At 37.6% G+C, this 19,027-nt stretch overlaps 1 protein-coding gene across 1 annotated transcript in view; it reads right to left on the reverse strand.

Annotated features, from left to right (window-relative positions):
• The window catches only part of LOC118851229 (GLIPR1-like protein 2), a 35,877-nt gene that overhangs the window by 8,658 nt on the left and 8,192 nt on the right, over positions 1-19,027 (reverse strand). Inside the window, exon 2 of the mRNA XM_036760727.1 lies at positions 15,388-15,633. Coding sequence (XP_036616622.1) covers positions 15,388-15,633 — 246 coding nt within the window. The remainder of the gene's footprint in view (positions 1-15,387; positions 15,634-19,027) is intronic.

Consider the following 19,027-nt stretch of genomic DNA (forward strand, 5'->3'; position numbering starts at 1 on the left):
GGACCCTGTTACCTTATAGCCATAGCCACAAACACTATTGCTTCTCAGGGCTCCTGCTTCCTTGTAACCACAAGCATTCTTCTCCACTTTGGAACTGTGACCCACAAGTGGGTATGGGCAACAGAGCTGCAAAACTGTGGCCAATCCTGTGCCCAATGCTAGCACAGATATGTCCCTTATAATCTCTCTCTGACCAGCTCTCCAATCCCCTTACTGTCTCTTGGCTGAGAGTTCCTGAAGCTGCTGCTGTTGCTGTCATAACTGCCTCTAAGTCCCACAGCTGGTGTTGCCACTGTATGTGCTCTAGGCCCACTCCTCAATGTCGCAGTCCTCTCCTTCCAACCTCCTAAGTTGTCTTCAGTTGGAAAAATGTCTCATCGTGAAATAGCTCTGCGGCTACAGAATTTAATTTGATGTTATTTTAAAGTTGTTTGGAGGGCAACGTTGGGAGAACTTGGCTGTAAAGCTTCCTCTGCTCTGCCATCTTCTCTCCCTAGTGGCAAATCTTCATCCTCTGAAGAATGATTTGATTTTTTGCAAAGAGCCAAAAGTTATTTTGATCCTGTCTACCAAGCACTGATAATTTAAAGCCAAATCATCATTGCTGTTCTCATCACTTGTTCCTTCATTTATTCACTCAACAAATGCATTAGGCTTCTACTATGAACAAGGCACTTTTGTACATGATGTGGCGAATGCAAGAAGAATTGAGATATAGTGATTGTCTTCAAGAAACACATAAAATGCCTAGCTCATGGTAGACACACAGTAAATGCTGATGTCCTTCCTACCTTCATTTTTCAACAACATAATGTACTATATGTTTGAAGAAATAAGAATATAAATAACACATGATTTAAATAAAACTGAAAAGCTGACACGTAGAATTTATAGATAAATGTAAAGCAATTGAAATTTTAAATTGATATCTTACTTCTTATATTATCTCTATTTCCCACTATGTGTAGTTAGGTGGTGCAGTGGATAGTGTGTCTTGCCTGGAGTCAGGAAGACTCAACTTCCTGAGTTCAAATCTACCCTCAGACACTTGCCGGTGGGTTGACCCTAGGCACCTGTTTGCCTCAGTTCCTCATCTGTAAAATGAGCTAGAGAAGAAAATGGCAAACTACTTCAGTATCTTTGCCAAGAAAACCGCAAATGGGCTCAGGAAGAGTTGGTGTTTCAACAATCCGGCTAGCAGCTTCTGTGGGGGTGTAAGATCCACCAACAGTCAGCACCCAGAAAGCTGCCAGCACACCGCAAAAGCACAGGTTCTTTTGATCTGCTTAACTAAGGAAAGCTACATGAAGGGGTTGACAAGCCTACTTTAATTCAGCATACAAATATCATTCACTTAGTTCAGGGGAAGAGACCAGCACACTGAACTTCAGAGCAAATTACAAACAAATTACAAACATCAACAGACAGACCAAATGCAGATTCATAGTTACCAACATCTAGGTTCAGCCCGGGAGCTCAGAACAAGGGTTGACCCAGAGTCATGCGTGCCACCACTGCTGTGGGTAAGTGCTCCAAAGAAGAGAAATCCAACCCCTGGTTTTATATCTTTTTCAGTGTCAGGGGTGAGTCACACATGCGACTCACCCACGTGACCTAAAATTGTCACAAAGAGGCAACTAAGAGCCTCTGATGTCCCAAACCTGTCACTCAAACTCATGTGTAAAACTAGGCCCTCCCCTGAGTTAGCCCCACCTTGGGTCCAACCTTAGTTACCAATCCACACCCACATAGGTTTTACACCTATGAGGGGTTTGGGCCTGGGGCTTAGCACCTAGCAAGGTTCAATGAAATACACTGAATTACTCAAAGGAAACAAAGGTCAACTAAGTGCTAAGAGCCCATTTTGCTTACCAACACAGTTGGACATGACTAAAACTACTCAACAGCAATATACTCTTATCTTCCTCTCCTGATTTCTGTAAGGTTCCATTTTTCAAAGCTGCTTGCATAGTCATATTCTATATAAGGTTGCTGAAGCTAATGCTCAAGGCCTACTGACTTCATGCCAACAAGCCTATACTCTAGACATAAATAAAATCTTTAGATAACTATCTCTGCATGTTAATTTAGTACCTAATCAATAGACCCTTTAATAATTTTGATCTCAGGTCCTTTCCAATACTATGATTTTAAGACTTCAACTTAAGGAGTTCCTAAGAGATAATATTTTGATCTTCTACTACTTGCATAAAGTGACTCCCCAAAGAAAAATCAATATGCCTACACTGTTTCCCTATAATATTCTATTTTTAAATGTATTTCACATTTGCATAGCATCTTACTGTTTATAAAGTATTTTCACATATGGACTATATGATCTGGGAAAAGAGTTTAAGAAAATAGATTAGATTTTTAAAATGTTTAAATAATTTACCAAACGGAAGTCAAGAAAACTTGAGTTCAGGGGGGGGCGGACCCAAGATGGCGGCGGGTAAGCAGGGACTAGAGTGAGCTCCTTGCCGAGTCCATCCCACAACCTATAAAAAATGGCTCTGAACCAATTGTAGAATGGCAGAACCCACAGAACAGCAGAGGGAAGCAGGGCTGCAGCCCAGGACAGCCTGGATGGTCTCCGGGTGAGGTCTATCCCACACAGAGCTGGGAGCTGGGAGCTGGGAGCTGGGATCGGATTGGAGCAGAACCCAGCCTGAGTGGCGTGGAACAACCAAACTTGGAGTCAGGCGGATGGGGCCCCTAGCGCGCTGAATATGTGAGCTGTGGCAGTTACCAGACCCCTCGACCCACAAACACCAAAGACTGTGGAGAAGGTTACTGGGAAAAGCTGCGGGAGTGGAAGGAGTTCTCAGTTTGGCTTCCAGCCCTGGGGGCAGCGGAGGTGGGGCAGCTACAGCTGTTGTTACTTCTGGCTCCAGGCCCACCTGGTGGGAGGAATTAAGTGGCGGATCAGAGCAGGAGTGCACAGCCTACCGACGATCTAAGCCCAGTCCGGGTTGGGGGTTGGGGAAGGAGCAGTGCTGGTGTGGCAGAGCTGGCACCTCCCCCCCCAAATGTGGAACATAGAACTCTTTAGTCTACAAGCAGTCATACCCCACTGAAAAACTCAAGGGTCAATTTAGTTGGTTGGGAATATGGCCAGGCAGCGAAAGCACACCCAGATTCAGTCTCTGACTTTGGATTCTTTATTTGGTGACAAAGAAGACCAAAACATACAGCCTAAAAAGGACAACAAAGTCATAGAGCCTACAACAAAAGCCTCAAAGAAAAACATGAACTGGCCCCAGGCCATAGAAGAACTCAAAAAGGAGTTGGAAAAGCAAGTTAGAGAAGTAGAGGAAAAATTGGGAAGAGAAATGAGAAGGTTGCGAGAAAATCATGAAAAACAAGTCAATGACTTGCTAAAGGAGACCCAAAAAAATACGCTGAAGAAAACAACACCTTAAAAAACAGACTAACTCAAATGGCAAAAGAACTCCAAAAAGCCAATGAGGAGAAGAATGCCTTGAAAGGCAGAATTAGCCAAATGGAAAAGGAGGTCCAAAAGACCAATGAAGAAAATACTACTTTAAAAATTAGATTGGAGCAAGTGGAAGCTAGTGACTTTATGAGAAATCAAGATATTCTAAAACAGACCCAAAGGAATGAAAAAATGGAAGACAATGTGAAATATCTCCTTGGAAAAACCACTGACCTGGAAAATAGATCCAGGAGAGATAATTTAAAAATTATTGGACTACCTGAAAGCCATGATCTAAAAAAGAGCCTAGATACCATCTTTCAAGAAATTATCAAGGAGAACTGCCCTGATATTCTAGAGCCACAGGGCAAAATAGAAATAGAAAGAATCCATCTATTGCCTCCTCAAATAGATCCCAAAAAGAAATCTCCCAGGAATGTTGTCACCAAATTCCAGAGCTCCGAGATCAAGGAGAAAATATTGCAAGCAGCCAGCAAGAAACAATTTGAGTATTGTGGAAACACAATCAGAGTAACCCAAGATCTGGCAGCCTCTACATGAAGAGATCGAAGGGCTTGGAATGCGATAATCCGGAGGTCAATGGAGCTAGGATTAAAACCTAGAATCACCTACCCAGCAAAACTGAGTATCATGTTCCAAGGCAAAATATGGATTTCCAATAAAATAGAGGACTTTCAAGCTTTCTCAGTGAAAAGACCAGAACTGAATAGAAAATTTACTTTCAAACACAAGAATTAAGAGAAGCATGAAAAGGTAATCAAGAAACGGAAATTGCAAGGGACTTATTAAAGTTGAACTGTTTTGTTTACATTCCTACATGGAAAGATGATGTGTATGATTCATGAGACCTCAGTATTAGGGTAGTTGAAGGGAATATGCATTTATATATATATAGGTTTATGTGTATGTATATATATATATAAGTGAATGTGTATGTATGTATATTTCTATGTGTATATGTATGTATGTGTATGTATATGTATATATATATGTGTGTTATTATATATGTATATGTATATATATATATGTAAAAGAGAGAGAGCAGACACAGGGTGAGTTGAAGATGAAGGGAAGATATCTAAAAGAAATAAAATGAAATTAAGGGATGAGAGAGCAAGATACTGAGAGAGGGAGATAGGGAGAGATAGAATGGGGTGGATTATCTCGCATAAAGGTGGCAAGAGGAAGCAGTTCTGTGAGAGGAGAGGAGAGGGCAGGTGAGGGGGGAATGAGTGAACCTTGCTCTCATCCGATTTGGCCTGAGGAGGGAATACCATACATACTCATTTGGGTGTCTTACCCCACAGGAGAGAAGAGGGAGGAAGATAAAAAAAAATAAAAGTGGGGGGGATGATGGAGGGGAGGACAGATGGGGGTGGAGGTAATCAAAACAAACACTTCCGAAGGGGGACACGGTCAAGGGAGAAAACTCAATAAAGCGGGATGGGTTGGGAAGGAGCAAAATGTAGTTAGCCTTTCACAGCATGAGTATTGTGGAAGGGTTATACATAATGATACATGTGTGGCCTAGGTTGAATTGCTTGACTTCTTGGGGAGGGTGGGTGGGAAGGGAAGAGGGGAGAGAATTTGGAACTCAAAGTTTTAAAAACAGATGTTCAAAAACAAAAAAAAAAAAGTTTTTGCATGCAACTAAAAAATAAGATACACATGCAATGGGGTGTAGAAATTTATCTTGCCCTACAAAATAGGAAGGGAAAAGGGGATGAGAGGGGAGGTGGGTGATAGAGGGGAGGGCTGACTGGGGAACAGGGCAACCAGAATACATGCCATCTTGGAGTGGGGGGGAGGGTGGAAATGGGGAGAAAATTTGTAATTCAAACTTGTGAAAATCAATGCTGAAAACCAAATATGTTAAATAAATAAATTTAAAAAAAAAGAAAATGAGTTCAAATACAGCCTTAGAGACTTATAAGCTCTGTGACTTTGTCCTCAGTCTACACCAGCACAGCGAGAGAACCTGCCTCCTCACCAGCAAAGCAATCCTTGCACTCCCGCTCCAATCTGCTGCTTGATTCCTCCCACCGTGTGTTTCAGGGACTCTGGAAGCAGCTGACACTGGAGCTCTTGAAGCAGCTGCAGGAGCTTCCTGCTATTTTCTCACTAACCTGCTCCATGGTCTTTGGCATTTGTGGGTTGAGAAGTCTGGTAACTGCCACAGTTCAATGATTCATGGCCCTCAGGCCTGCTCCACCCAACTCCCGGTGTGGTTGGTCCTGGCGGGGCCCAACCTGGGCTGCACTCCACTCCCAGGACTGTGTGATAGACCCTTCCAAGTGACCATCCAGGCTGTCCTGGGCTGGAGACCTGCTTCCCTCTGCTATTTTGTTGGTTCTGCAGCTCTAGAATTTGTTCAGAGCCATTTTTACAGGTGTTTGGAGGTATCTGGGGGACAGCTTAAGCAAGTCCCTGCTTTCCAGCTGCCATCTTGGCTCCATGGCCCCAGGTTTCCCACAATTTATGATTTCTTAAAATATAGTGACTAGGTTTTTGTTTGGTCATAGCTTTCAGGAGGACTAAAATTTTTGAAAATTATTTCTCTTCTCTTCTACCTGTTTCTCCAGAACTAAAATTGATATAGATAATATTTCTATCTTTGATTTCATTTAACTAATTTTTATTATTTGAGTAGAGGACAGGGTCTTTTCTCCTAATTATGTTACTGAGTTGGCTGAAATCTGTCATGTAAGAAATTTTGATTAAGTCCTCAAACATTCTTCAGATAAGAGACCAAAAAAAGAGTCATGGCTTCCCAAGTACTTTGACTTGAGGAAAGATTCTCCTGATGAGACTCTAGGTATATAAATCTCTCCTCTCAATTAGCTCATTGTTAACTCTCTAAATGTAATTGTATTTGTTAATCAGGTTTGTTTCCTTTGGCAATGCAAGAGAACATGATTCTGATCAAGTTTGTTCAATTTTTATGACATTGAAGGAAGCAAGGGATTATGAATCTGATTTTTTAAAAGCTTTTATAGTCTAAAAGAACGTACAAGGTACAATATGTAAAATAATTATTTCTCTAGTACTCTGATGTAATTTTGTCTATAAAAAGCCTCTTTACAACCCAAATCTTTGTTCAGGTTTATTTTTTTTTCCTGAGGCCTGAACCTGCACATACTAATAAAACCTAGTTTTTTACCTCTATAATTTTTATGTTGTGGTAGATAAGTTTAGGCAGTAGTTACCTATCACATGAACTCCAAAGGAAGTTATTTCTCCCATAACTATACACACACACACATTCACATACACACAGTGTTCTAATATTTCTTGTTGTCTCATGGAGTCATTTTGTTCTGTTTGCTGCATTTTGTTTTACAGGGTGTCTACCACTTAGGTAATGTTTTCCTCCTTCTTTTCTAAGCTATTTATTAACCCTTCAATGTGTCTCTGAAAACTAATTTCATTTTTTATTTCTTGCTTTATTTCTTCCAATCATAACTGCAATCCTCGTGTCCAAGCCAATCCGTTGCTCAGAGCACAGAAGATTTCAAGATCAATTATGAGAGCTATGTTCCTCTCTCAGCCTCATCCAGTCAGCCAGTTAACCAGAATTTATGCTGGTTCTTATGTTGACTGTCCCTTCACAGCCTCTTCCAGCTTTGTTTGTCCTTTGGGATAGCTGTAGAGTGTACAGAAGAGCTTACTTTTGTTTCCCTTTAATTTTATATATCACAGCTCTGTCTGGCATCTTCTCTAGAAATTTGTTGGGATTTGTGGGGGAGGACTTAACCAAAAGTCCAAGTCATTGTTTCTCATGGTACAATAATATTCTATTACATACATGTACCACAATTTATTTTGTCATTCTGTATTTGATGGGGACATGTGGCATTTCTAATTCTTCGCAACTGCAAAAAGTACAAATATAAATATGTAGATATCCTGTATTTTACCACATAATCATCACCACATAATCATTACATCCTGTTTTCATAGTCCAAAAATTGCTTTATAACTTTTCACTGCGTAATTGTCACATGGTATAAGACTGTTTGTCACACTGCTTAAAAGGCAGAGTAGCGATATATTCACCAGTAGCATATGGATATTTATTTATCTTTCACACACTGTGAGCTGTGAGCCTAGAATTCTCAGTGCATGCATGCTGTCAGTGTGGTTTGTTTAGAGCACTACAGTACTAACAGTATTGTCACTCAACCCAAGGAAGAGCTGTAGGCACAAGGGGAAGAGGTGGGCAGGTGAAGCTGCCATGAGTAAGTCACATGATATGGTAAGACTTGCATGTTCCCGCACTAACTAAGCTGTACAGTTTGTCTACCAGTGGTACATTAATGTGTGAAACATTTCTTTTTGATTATGGGTAAATATTTTGCACCAAAGAAAGTTTGGTAATAAATGATTTTTAAAGTAATACTGGCACACATTTAAAAAAAGCTTCACATAATGGTTGTACCCCACTTTTTGCAAAAAAAAATTGGAATAAAATCTGAAAAGATACGCAGTGAATATGGCATATTGCATTTTTCTATTTTATGCTTTCTTGAAGTGTGTGGCTTGGTCATTTTTATATGAGTTTAATTTTACTCTATTGCTACAAGTGGGTGAAAAACATGTTTCTTTTTGTTATTGTTGTTTTTCTATCTGTGGGGGTGGAGTACATAGAAGGAGAGGAGAGCCCATTGCTAATTCCTACTTCTCTCAATATCAAACCCTGGTAAATTAAAACTAATTTTGAATAAAGAACATTCAAAGATTTGGAAAAGGGGAACAGAAAGGAACAGAAATGGGACTGAACCATCTTGTTCAGGGGCAACAATAAGCAGACTTGGCTGCTACAGAAAGTATGTATGAAAAAGCAAAGGGAATTTCAGTAGGGAGACACTGATGAATTAATACAATAAGTAACTTGTCCAATTCTGTTATAAACTTGGCAATATGGGTCATTCTTTCTCCACTTTTTCCCCTTGTATAAATTATTAGGAAAGTGCTTATAAATCTCATTTAAAGAGTCCTGTGGTATTCTAGAGTTTTATGCAACCAATACAATGTCACTCATGAAGAGATGAATGTGGAAAAATTCTCCATGAATAGATAATCCCTTTTCTATTTAGAGTTTTCACAAGATATTCCATATGATACTAATGTACACATTCTATAAGTACATATTTCCCTATTTTATACCTTGCGGATATTGATAATCAAATGCTGAACAAAGTTATATCCCATCTGCCATGGAATTCTGTATCAAACATTCCAAAAAGTTTTGAGCATTTACTATATATCAGCAATAGTGCTGGCACTGAAGATACAAAGACAAAAGACACAAAGTCTTTCTCTTCAATAAATTTACATTTAACTAGGTGAGACAAACAGGTACATATAAAGGCATATGCAAAATATAGCTAAAATGAATATAAGGTAATTTCTTGAGGGGATAAACATATTCTAGCAGCTGAAGGGAGATCAAGGAGGTCCTCATTAGAAGGTGGCAAATGAATGAAGTCTTTACTTTTACTAGCTGCTCAATGAGGCAAGGGTGAGGAGGTAGTAAGTTCCAGATATGGGGGACAGTTAGGTTAAAGGCATAGAGGTGGGAAAAAATACAAACTGTTGCATTCATTCTATTTGTGTTCCTAGCACAAGGAACCACTTAATAAATACTTGTTTGTTTGTTTTTAACCTTTACTTGTTTTTAATTCTCCATTTAACACTCAAAAATACAAAAGAGCATTCCATATACAAAGGAGAAGAGGATTGCATATGAAACTACTAATCTCTATTACTTATATTTTGCTTTTTAAAAGCATATTATAAATTCAAAATTCTCCTTTCACAAATTGCCTGCTTGTCTATGCTGACCTCTGAACTGCCTTCTGTTCTCTTTAATTTTCTCTTTAATGATGCTTTTTCTTTCTTTTCTTTTTCTTTTTTGTTGGTCAGGACTATCACTAATCCCCCTCTTCCCACTCAAATCTACCCTATCAAAGGAAAAGAAAGAAAAATGAGCTGTTTTAACAAATAAGCAAAACAAATTCACAAGACTGAAATTGTATATACATGCATATATTGTTTTTATATAAAATGTTCTGATTATGTTCATTTAACTCTGCATCAGTTCATATAAATTTTCCCAGGCTTCTTAGAAACTGTCCCTCTCATCATTTAGAACCATGAAATAATGTTCAATTACATTCATACATCATAACATTTTTTTCAAAGTCTTTTCACAATTGGTAGAAACCTACTTTATTTTCAATACTTTAGCACAACAAAAACAGTTGCTACAAACATTTTCACATATATGGTTCTTTTCTCTTTTTCTTTGATCTTTTATGGGTATGACCCCAGGAGAGGAATCATTGTATCATAGGGTATTCACAGATTAGTAATTAGTTCCAAATTATTTTCTGAAATAGTTGGATCCATTCACAGCTCTATCATAGGTGCATTAATGTGCCTATATTCCCACAGCCCCTCCAACAAGTCATTCTCCTCATTAGTAACCTTCAAAAATCTGATGGCTATGAATTAAAACCTCTATGTTGTTTTAATTTGCATTTCTCTAATTATTTGTGATTTGGAGCATATTTTCAAATGGCTGCCAATAGCTTGGATGTCTTCCTTTAAGAATTACTTATTCATACTTTTTTGATATTTGCCATTTGCATAACAGCCATCATACTTACCTATTTGAATCAGTTCCTAATGTATCTTGGAAGTGAAATTTTAACCAGAGAAATGTACTGTAAAGAGTCCCTCTCTCCCAAGCTGATTTCCTTCAAACTGCATTAATTTTGTTTATGCAAATTCTTTTCAATTTTAGGCAACAAAGATTCCACACAACAATTATTTTCTGTGATCCTCTATCTCTTGTTTGGTCAAGGTCTCTTCCGTTCCCAATAGTTGTAAAGGGCATCTTTTTCTAATTTGTTTATAATTTGAGCCTAAATATCTCAGTTAACTATCTATTTGAACTGCCTGTGGAATATGGAATAGGGTAGGAGTTGTTGGTCTAAATCTATTTTCTTTCAGATTTCTTTCTAGTTATCCCAGCAGCTTTTTTTGTGGGTCAAATATTGAGTCTTTACCTCCAGTATGTGGGCATTTAGATTTATCATACACTGCTATTGTGTTTGTTTCCTTCTATATGTTGTATATTTTAACACCTTAGTCAGCAAATACTTTGCATACCTTCTAAAGGCAACATTGGGTTGTAAAATCTTACAAATAAGAGTGACTATGAGCAGTATCATTTCATATAATCAAGAGAAGCAGTATAGAGTAAAACCAGCACAAAGAAAGTTTGACAAGTATGTATAATGATTTTATGATTTGGGGGATTTTGTGAAACAAAACTTCCTGGTACCCTTTTTAAATTTCCTACATACTTATCTGCAAGAAAGATATTTATTTGATAATCTATTTCTTTTGTTTGTTTTACAAATAAATATATAGCAATCCATGATTTTCCTTAAGCTAGATCTTCTTTGTTCACTTAAAAACTTAGTTATTTTGGCACCACAAAAGAGCAGTGCTGTGCTCATAGAACCATAAGATTTGTTCTTCTAAAAAATTTTGTTGAAAATGAATAATTTGAATAGTCTAATATTTGTCCATGTGTGAGGAACATTATTGGGTTTTTTTTGTATTCAAGAATTACTGTAATACTATTTTTTTAAAAAATAGAGCTTGACAAGCTATCCAACAAAGCAGCCATTTCAAGAACATTCAAAGTTGAAAGCAAAAAGAGGACTACAATTTTACAGAGGAAACTGAGGCAGAGAGGGATTAAATGATTTATCCAAGGTCACAAAGCTATCAAGAGCTGAGGGAGGATTTGAACTGAGATATTCCTGAATTCTACGAAGTCCACTTCTATCCACTTTGACATGTAGCTGCCCCTCTTGAGTCAGCAAAAAAGACTGAGAAGAAACATGCAGAGAGGAAAGAGAAAAATCAAGAGAGATCACTGTCACAAAAACTCAGAGAGAAAAAGGTATCCCAGAGCAAAGTGTGGTCAATAGTGTCAAATTAATGTTGAAGACAAGTCACGGAGAATGAGAAAAGGTCATTGGATTTTGAAATAAAGAAATCAATAACTTCAGGGAGGGTAATTTCAGTTTCATCATGAGGTCTGAAAGAAAAATGCAAATGCTTAAGAAGTAAGAAGACCAAAAAAAAAATGGAGACAATGAGTATAGATACCTAACACATGCAGGGAAGGCTCCTTGCCTGAAAAGAGCCTTCAATAATGAATTCTGCTTTACTGATCATTTATTTTGGCCAAGTGCTAGAGGACAAGGAGCTGGGTCCACAACTGAATAGACTTAAGTTGGACAAAATTAAATTTGGAAAATGAAATAGAACTTCCAATGATTCCAATCTGCTTGACTTTTCAAATGCATATTTTAAAAATACCAACATGATCTCGGTTATACCATGTGACTATGAATCATGGAACATCAACAGTACAGAGGATGCAAATTTGCAAGTGAATAAAAGGCCAATGGAAAGCAATCTGAGTCTAAGAAAGCTGTAACATGTTACCAACAATGACCTGCACACAAGCAGCAGCATAAAAAACATTGTCAAGGCTGGGACCCTTGATGTATGGCCAGAAAAGATGGGTCAAACTTACACTAAGAATAAAGTGTAATGGATAGCCAGCCAAAGTGTTGGTGTTGTAAACACAGCTCTACACCCAGATCTCTCTGAGTTCAGATTGGATTTTGAGATGAAACAAGGCACTCATGGGTCATTGAACAAATGAAGTTTACTGTCTTCAAACAGCAAGGATACACAGCAAGAGTATAGCGTCACTTAGCTTCCCTGGATGAGCAGCCTCTTTCGTTTGTTTGTTTTTTGGCAGGGCAACTGGGGTTAAGCGACTTGCCCAAGGCCACACAGCTAGTACATGTGTCAAGTGTCTGAGGCCGCATTTGAACTCGGGTCCTCCTGACTCCAAGGCCCATGCTCTACTCACTGCACCACCTAGCTGCCCCAAACTCAAAGGGCTCATCCGGGATGTGCAACCTCTTTCACCTCAATCTGGAAACACATCTAGTCAGCACATCATCAGAATATGGTGATTCATGTGGGTTTAGGTAATTGAGAATCTAAGAAGCATCGACTACATGTGGGGAAGGGGAAAGGAAAGGGAAGGGAATAAACATTTAAGCACTTATTATGTGCCAGACATGGTGCTAAGTGCTTTGCAAATAGTATCTCATTTGATCCTTACAACAACCCTGAGAGGTAAATGCTGTTATTATCCCCATTTTACAGGGGAAGAAACTGAGGCAACAGAGATTAAGTTGCTTGCCCAACATCACACAGTGTCTGAGGCTAGATTTGAACTCAGGTCTTCCTGACTCCATGCCCAGCACTCTTTCCACTGCACCACCTAGATGCCTCTTGACTTTTTATGTCCCCAAGCCAAGATGCTATGTCAGGAAAGCTGGGTCCAATGAGGTTGCACGGTGGGAAGAAAGTCAGAGAACTCTGGGACGCTGAATCGAGAAAACACTGATTCTATCACAACTAGTATCCACAAAACATTAAAAAAAAAACTCCAGAAAATCTTTGCATGTTATTTTTAAGCATTTATGGAAATATGGAGGTAATAATTCCATACAATGCAAGGTTAGTTTGCAATTTACAATGATAAAGAAAATACTTATACTGGCAAAGTTGTAAAGGCAGAAAGGTATAGCTAATTAAGGCCTTGAATGAATTTGAAGGAATCTGTGTTTTATAACAAGCCACCATAAACTTCTAAAGGGAGCAATATAACCAATTTGATGTTTGAATAAGATGTTTTTTACCCTCACAAGGCGTGATGAATTTGAAAGAAGAAGAACTGAAATAAAGTCTAGATACAGTAGACAGCTATAAGGCTGGAATACAGTACCACTGAGATTCAATAATAGCTTAAAACAATTTTTAATGCACTCCAGATGGATTGTAGTACAACGCAGTGGAAAAAAAAAACCATCACATTTCTGAGGAAACAAAATTATAGAACTTAATACCCTAGTGAGCTCTAGTAATTACTGCATAATTTACAATGCATAATGTAATCCAGACAGTAGAATAACTTATTTGTCTAAATACAGTCTATAGTTTTCCTAATGCTTAAAGTGAACATTATAAGAAGTTATTTTATTTTCCTGCTTCTAAATCACTTGTTTTAAGTTACATTACTTTTAAAGCTACTTTTTAAAAGTTATCATTATTTTTTATTAATTTATTTTTAGTTTTCAACATTCACTTCCGTAAATTTTAAATTTTCTCCACCTTTCTCCCCCACTCTCTCCCCAAGACAGCATGCAATCCAACATAGGCTCTACATATACATTCCTATTAAACATATTTTCACATTAGTCATGTTGTATAGAAGAATTGGAACGAATGGGAGGAACCACAAGAAAGAAAAACACAAAACAAAACAAAAAAGAGAGCAAACAGTATGCTTTGATCTGCATTCAGACTCCATAGTTCTTTCTCTGGATGTGGATGGCATTTTCCATCATGAGTCTTTTGGAGTTGTTTTAGGTACTTGTATTGCTGAGAAGAGCTAGTCTTTCAAAGTCAGTCATCACACACTGTGGCTGTTACTGTGTACAATATTCTCCTGGTTCTGCTCACTTCCTTCAGTATCAGCTCATATAAGTCTTTCCAGGTTTTTCTGAAGTCCACCTGTTCAGCATTTCTTGCATTACATTCATAAACCACAACTTGGTTCAGCCATTCCCCAATTGATAGGCATCCTCTCAATTTCCAGTTCTTGGCCACCATGAAAAGAAATGCTATGAATATTTTTGTACATGTGGGTCCTTCTTCCATTTTTATGAACTCTTTGGGATATATAGCTGTAGAAGTGGTATTGCTAGGTCAAATTTATGCACATTTTTATAGCCCTTTGGGCATCGTTCCAAATTGCCCCCAGAATGGCTGGATCAATTTATAACTCCACCAACAATGAATCAGTGTTCCAATTTTCCCACATCTTCTCTAACATTTATTATTTTTCTGTTTTGTCATGTTAGCCAATCTAATAGGTGTGATGTGGTACCTCAGAGTTGTTTTAATTTGCATTTCTCTAATCAACAGTGATTTGGAGCGTTTTTTCATATGATGATAAATAGCTTTAATTTTTTCCTCTGGAAACTGCCTGTTCATATCCTTTGACTATTTATGAATTGGAGAATGACTTGTATTCTTATAAATTTGACTCAGTTCTGTATATGTTTTAGAAATGAGGCCTTTATCAGAGACACTGGTTGTAAAAAAATCCCAGTTTTCTGCTTCTCTTCTAATTTTGGTTGCATTGGCTTTATTTGTGCAAAAACTTTTCAATTTAATGTAATTAAAATTATCCATTTTGCATTTCATAATGTTCTCTATCTCTTTTTTGCTCATAAATTCCTCTGTTCTCCATAAATCTGACAGATAAACTATTCCTTGCTCTCCTAATTTGCTTACAGTATCAGCTTTTCTATGTAAATCATGTACCCATTTGGACTTTATTGCGGTATATGGTCTAAGACATTGTTCTATGCCCATTTTCTGCCATACTATTTTCCAGTTTGCCCAGCATTTTTTTTTTCAAATAGTGGGATCTTATCCCAGAAGCTGGGGTTCTAAACTACTTTCAAAGGAGTGCTTTTCACTTCTTTAATGGACAAAAGGTTAATGACATCAAGACATTTTGAATTTTAAATATATCCTTTAATAAAATATGGGTTTTGTATGCAAATTATTTTAGTCCATACAGTTTTGAAATGAAACTTAAATACTAAAAATAGTTTTAGTTCTATTGGAATTATTACAAATAATAATTTCATCTACTTAAGTTGTTAAAAATAATCCCTGAGAAATCTAATCAATAAGAATTTAGGCACTTCAGAAATTTTGAAATAAACAATAGGATGAAGAATACATACCTGAATATAATGAGAACAGATGCCTGAACATGAATTATTTTCATAATTGTAGAACTTGGCTTCACTGAACCAAGCTTTGATAGCAATAGTTGCGGAATATTCATTATCAGGCCCAGTCCACATATTTTCACCAAGGCCACTAAAAACAGGATGAGATTTTCTCATTTCTTCTAAATGAATATTACCTTCAGGAACACATTTCTTTGCCCAGGCTCTGGCAGTCTTTGCCAAACCCTCATCCCAAGTCTGCAAACCAAAACAAATAAATCTGAGTTATGCTTTAAATTGTTTCAGCATTCTAAAATGAGATATACAATTGGTCAGAAATGAGAGCAAGTGTCTTCCAAAAGTGCAGATTGATAAGGACAAAAGGAGAAGATGATGTAAGCACAAAATTTAAACAGGAGGGATTAGACTGGAGTATTCGAAGGGGAAAGAGTAAAGAAGGAGGGAGTGAAATAGAAACAATGTATATTTAGGAAAGAGAAGCTACAAATTAGAAGGAGAAAGAGCATTAATAAAAGTAAATTCTAGGAACTTGAAATTGAGTAGGAAAGGGGAATGAGTAGGAGGACATAGGGATATTTTACTATAAACAAAACAAATCAGAAAGACTAATACTGCCACAACAAAGAGGAGAGCAGGGAATACAATATAAAATAGTTTAATGAAGGTACAAACCTGAGAATTGTAACTTTAAATATGAATGGATTAAACATCTCTGTTAAAAAAAAAGAATGGAGGAACGAACTTTTTAAAAATTGCTTCATTTGGAAAACACATTTAAAATACACCCAAATGGACCTGTGCTCTCACCAACTTGAATGTCTTCTCCAGTTATACATATTGCAACCTATCCATGTCTTCCCATGCTGGGCAACTCTTTTCCATGTGTCCTCTACTACTACGATTCAGTAACCTCTTTTCCTCTGCTGAGGTTTAATTAATCCATATCTACCATCCAATCAAAATCCTGTTAGCTGTCATCTATCTATCAAACTCCAAGACATTCTTCTTTCCTTAAAGAGTTCAGTGCCTGGCTCACAGTCTTCCTCTCCTCCTCAACTCTTGTCATCATACTTGGGCGTGTGTGTTTATGTATATGTATGTGTATGTTTATGTATGTGTGTATATATATATATACATATGTGTGTGTCCATATATATTTACATATATGCAGTTTATATTGCATATGTATATATGTGTATTTGCATATATGTATATATCCACACATACACATATACACATATGTATGTATATATTCTCATATGCGTGTATAGATAAGTAGATAGATATTCCCTTAAACAGCATAACCTCACCGCTCCTAAATTTACACATTTTCCACAATCTACTTCTCCAACTCACTTCAACCACCTGCAAAGATAGCCACACTCTTGAACTTGGCACCACTCACAAATGTACCACTTCCATGTTTGTGAATTTTGAAATACCTTTATCAGAATATAATCTATTGCCACTCTACCTCTCCTGCTGCCTTGCAACCCAAAGTCCTGTTCTTCATCTGCACCATGATTTCTAATCCCTTCACCCCTAAATTCTTTCAAGGCCACACCCCTATACCAGTTACATTCTTCTCCCTTCCCCATCCTTACCCATTGGCAAACTTTTTCAACACAACACTGTTCACTTCTCTTGAGTCCCATGCTCCTTTTCGGTATAGTCAATTTTGACCTGTCACATCTCAGCCTTGTATCACTTCCATTATTTGCTGTCTTTACTCCCATACACATGCTGCTGAATGAAGCTTGAGTAATCATAAAACCATATTACTGTATTGACGAATTTATGTTACATAACCTCAACTGGGCTCTCACTGTTGGAAGACAATCCTTTTACATCTCCTTAACTGACTCACTATCTCATTCTCCACAGCGACTCTTCCAAATCTTTGCACCCCTCTTCAAACCTCCATGGCTCTCCCTCCCACCCACCCACCCTCCTAGCTGAGAAACTCACATTTTATTGAAAAATTGGAGGCATTCACAGAAAGCTCCTTCTTTTCCATTCCTCCTCATCTCATATTACCCAAATGTGTTTTGCCACTATCTCCTCCTTCACCCATTTCTTATGTAATGAGGTATCCTTTCTCCTTGCAGAGGCAAACCCCTTTACGTGAAAAAATGGTCCCAATTCTATTCTCTCTTCTCTAACAGACTGCCCTTCTCTATCGTTATACTTTACATTCCCACCCAATGAGATATAATCTGTGATCCAGGGACAATAGCTTCCTTTTTGTTCCTCAAACAAACTCTATCTCCTGAGTTCCAGCTGACCTCTATGCTGGGAATGATCTTCTGCCTCATCCCTGCCTCCTGGCTTCCTTCAAGTTCCTCCTTCTACAAGATGCCTTTTACAACATCTTTTAATTCTAGTATCTTCCCTCTATTGCTTATTTTCAGTTTATCCTACATATAGCCTGTCTGTACATAGTTGTTTGCATGATGTTGTTTCCATTAAGCCGTAAGCTCTTAGGAATCATGACTATGTTTTGTCTTTCTTTGAATCCCTAGTGCTTAATATAATTCCTGGAACACAGTAGGTACTTAATATACATTTATTGACTGACATGGGAGTTCAGCCAACAAACAGAAGACCTTTCCTGCTTTCTTCTAACATTGTGAGGATACCTGTGGAGCACGTTCTTCTTTGTTCTCATCATGCAAGTAACCCATCTTCTTTTTCATTTGTGCATTTAATGACATTCTTTGCACCAAATCTTCTTCAAAGTTTCTTATTCATTATATGTAAAAGCACACTTGTACCCACCACACATCTCTCCATTTACATGATACTAATTTCAAATTCCTTGGAGACCATAATTTTTCATGACTTGCAATTACACAATATACTAGTGCAATATTTATATTAAAAATATGAGCTTTTTTGGAGGAGGTTTGAGGTCATTAGAGAAACTTTGTAATTTCCCAAAGGAAATTCAGCCCACACTCCATTTTTTCTTTGATTAGAAGCCCAAATTAGGTTGACTGTGTAACTGCTTATCGTAATCTTTGCAATGGACATTATCCCTCTACACACTCTTTTTCTATGTGGATAGTTAGGCCAAATTCTATTAAGCAGTTAAGATCTCTAAAGTGTTGAAGGGTTTGGTGTAAACAGCACAATTTCATCTACCAATAAGAACTTCTACAAGACATCATTATCTAGAGGGAAAGGTTCATAACTTGGATAGTTACACTTCATAATGCTCCATGATTAAATTTTTTTAAACTATTTTACTATGACTGATTTCCTTTGTAAGCCTATATATTTTACCTTATGCTTAAAAAATATTCTGAGGTGAGACCCTTACCTCTCTCTCTGTCTCTCTCTTACACACACACACACACATACACACGCACACACATACACACACACACACAGACACACACACACACCACACACAAACACAAAAGTTTAAGAATCCCTGTTATTTGAAGATAAATTTCTCATCATCTTGGACTCTACACTAGATCTCCTTCATCACACTGGCAAATATCTTCAGCACTCTTTTTTTATGCCTTAGCTGATCTATGATAAGAGAATTATTAAACAAGTTATCTATTATTGTATCTCTCAAGAAATCTTACATGATCTTGATATGTAGATGGGTAATACTTTG

Source organism: Trichosurus vulpecula, chromosome 5 (genome assembly GCF_011100635.1).
Source record: "Trichosurus vulpecula isolate mTriVul1 chromosome 5, mTriVul1.pri, whole genome shotgun sequence".
Taxonomy (NCBI): domain Eukaryota; kingdom Metazoa; phylum Chordata; class Mammalia; order Diprotodontia; family Phalangeridae; genus Trichosurus; species Trichosurus vulpecula.